General features: G+C 29.2%; 1 protein-coding gene across 2 annotated transcripts; it reads right to left on the bottom strand.

Moving 5' to 3' along the window:
• Positions 1 to 626: 626 nt before the first annotated feature.
• On the bottom strand, positions 627 to 1,442 carry LOC129952556 (uncharacterized). Of its 2 annotated transcripts, none has more exons than XM_056065189.1 (4): positions 1,356 to 1,442; positions 1,134 to 1,286; positions 898 to 1,068; positions 627 to 824 (listed from the first exon to the last, which is right to left on the bottom strand). In XM_056065189.1, the coding sequence occupies exons 1-4, from the start codon at positions 1,413 to 1,415 to the stop codon at positions 663 to 665; spliced, it is 546 nt and encodes a 181-aa protein (XP_055921164.1). In that variant the 5' UTR covers positions 1,416 to 1,442; the 3' UTR covers positions 627 to 662. The 2 variants fall into 2 exon arrangements, with proteins under 2 accessions (XP_055921164.1, XP_055921165.1); XM_056065190.1 differs by having other exon boundaries at positions 898 to 978.
• Positions 1,443 to 2,001: the final 559 nt, after the last annotated feature.

Below are 2,001 nucleotides of genomic sequence, written 5' to 3'. Positions count from 1 at the left end.
AAACATTTAAGTTTTAGAGGCTTTTGAAAACCAAACTGAGGTTTCATAACAAGCTGGGAACACCAAAAGTTCAAAGATTAAGAGATTTTAACGACCTTGTTGTTTACACAAACTGCAGTTCTTAGAGATCTTAGGAGATAATTGTATCTCTTTAAACAACAGACAAATAAGCCACTATCGGCTAGTGATAATTCTAAAAAAAAAACTTTTTTTGAACAAAAACGCCTAGAAGAATACTGCCCTTTAAAAGATGATTTCAAAAACAGGGTTGTTCATATGTGTTTTGATAAGTTATAAATACTATGATCTACCGTGAGAAATCCGCTCTTTATTCGGATTTTTTTTTTTTCAAAATTAAATCTTGGATATTTGCTCTTGGCAAACTTTCCAGAAACAGCCATTTAGGTATTTTAACATTCGTCGTTAATATCATCAAAATAAAAAGATTTAAACTGCGAGAAGAAAAATTAAAAATGTTTGCAAAGTGAAAATCAGGCAAAGACCATATTAAGTTTGAACAAAGTTTTCAACATTTGGTTTTTAGTCTCTCTATAAGTCTCTTAAGTTCCTTACAAGGAATGGCGAGTCTTGTTTTAATCCTAATCATGTTTAAAGTCAACGCCATATTAATTTTTGCTAAATTGTAATAGATACTTTATTTATTAACCAGCTCGTTGTTCCTTAACTTCAAAATAAACATCCGCAGTAAGCAGTTTATTATTTGGTCCATCTAAAAACGTAATCTTAAGTAAATAGATTCCAACTGGCCAAACCTCTGGTAATTTATCGTCATCAATTGGTAAATTTTTAATAAAGTGGTAACCCTGTTAAAAATTAACAAAAAAATTAAAAAATGGTTAAGTGGTTCTAAAAACAAAAAACAAGATGGTAACTCACATAGTAAGGACACTGATGGTTAATATTTGTGAATGGCATTATCAAGGGCCAAACAATTCTCAAATAGGCACCTCCTACTTTCTTTGAAAAAAAATCACAAAAGTTATCAGTTACATTTACCAGAAATGGTCTGTATTTGATTTCTGATTTTTTGAACAATTGCGAATGTACCTAAATAATTTTATTATTAAAATTTTATTATTAATACATCTTCTTTTTGAGATTCATATACAAACCAATAATGTTTTCACTTCTTTAGTGAAGTTTCCTGCAACATGAATAAAAGTTGTTGTTCGATTAACTGCTTTTGACATACACATTTCCAATGAAACTGAAGTTTCATCGTGTACGGTACATGAAACTCTTTGTACGAGCCATGTTAATCTACTCTATGAACACAAAATACCAATTTAATTGTATTAGAATTTAGTAATATTAAATTATTTGAATGTTCTTACTTTAGCTAAAATTGCAATAACACAAAATGTTGCAAAAACTAAAAGACTGTAGATCTTCATGTTTCAAATGAAACTGTAACATGACAATATTTGAAGCTTCCCTTTTGGGTGGATATTAGGTTTTCAAAAATGTTTTAGTTTTTACTATAATAAACTAATTTTGATTTTACAACAATTTATGTTAAGGTTGTTTTTTTGACAATTAAAATCAATTTTCTTTAATTTGTTAAGCTATCGGTTAAACGATCAGTTATCGTATAATTTGGAGTATACGTTGCATGAAACACGCAACATAGCCCACAACACTAGACAGTACAACCAGCTTAAGCAATTATTTAGTTTCAGTTTATTTTATTATGAAAATCTAAAAAATAAAAAAGTACGTATACACTTCAGTGAACCATCAGTATCTGTCTCGTAAATGTGGAATTCATTTTAAATTTAATGTACATCAGGACAGGAGGGGCTTGCGATTAATTGACATACTTTAACAGCTTTTTTCTTCGAGAAGTTCGGCATGTTTGACTCATGTGCGTTAATCATTCATAAGTTACCTTAGCAAGATTTCGGCACATTAGTTTAACATTTTAGGAACTTGTGATTATTCAAGAATCCATAATGATACAAAAAATATCATCTCAAAAAT

Source organism: Eupeodes corollae, chromosome 3 (assembly GCF_945859685.1).
Source record: "Eupeodes corollae chromosome 3, idEupCoro1.1, whole genome shotgun sequence".
Lineage (NCBI taxonomy): Eukaryota > Metazoa > Arthropoda > Insecta > Diptera > Syrphidae > Eupeodes > Eupeodes corollae.
Note: the sequence above shows the minus strand (reverse complement) of the source record. Positions and strands in the feature narration are given on the sequence as shown.

What these genes read in the sequence shown, in the direction of transcription:
- LOC129952556 (XM_056065189.1), bottom strand. Translation starts at nt 1,415, where the DNA reads ATGAAGATCTACAGTCTTTTAGTTTTTGCAACATTTTGTGTTATTGCA. An exon ending in TTATTGCAATTTTAGCTAAA is followed by an intron (nt 1,287 to 1,355) that starts GTAAGAACATTC and finishes TTGTGTTCATAG; the next exon opens with AGTAGATTAACATGGCTCGT. An exon ending in AAGAAGTGAAAACATTATTG is followed by an intron (nt 1,069 to 1,133) that starts GTTTGTATATGA and finishes AAAATTATTTAG; the next exon opens with GTACATTCGCAATTGTTCAA.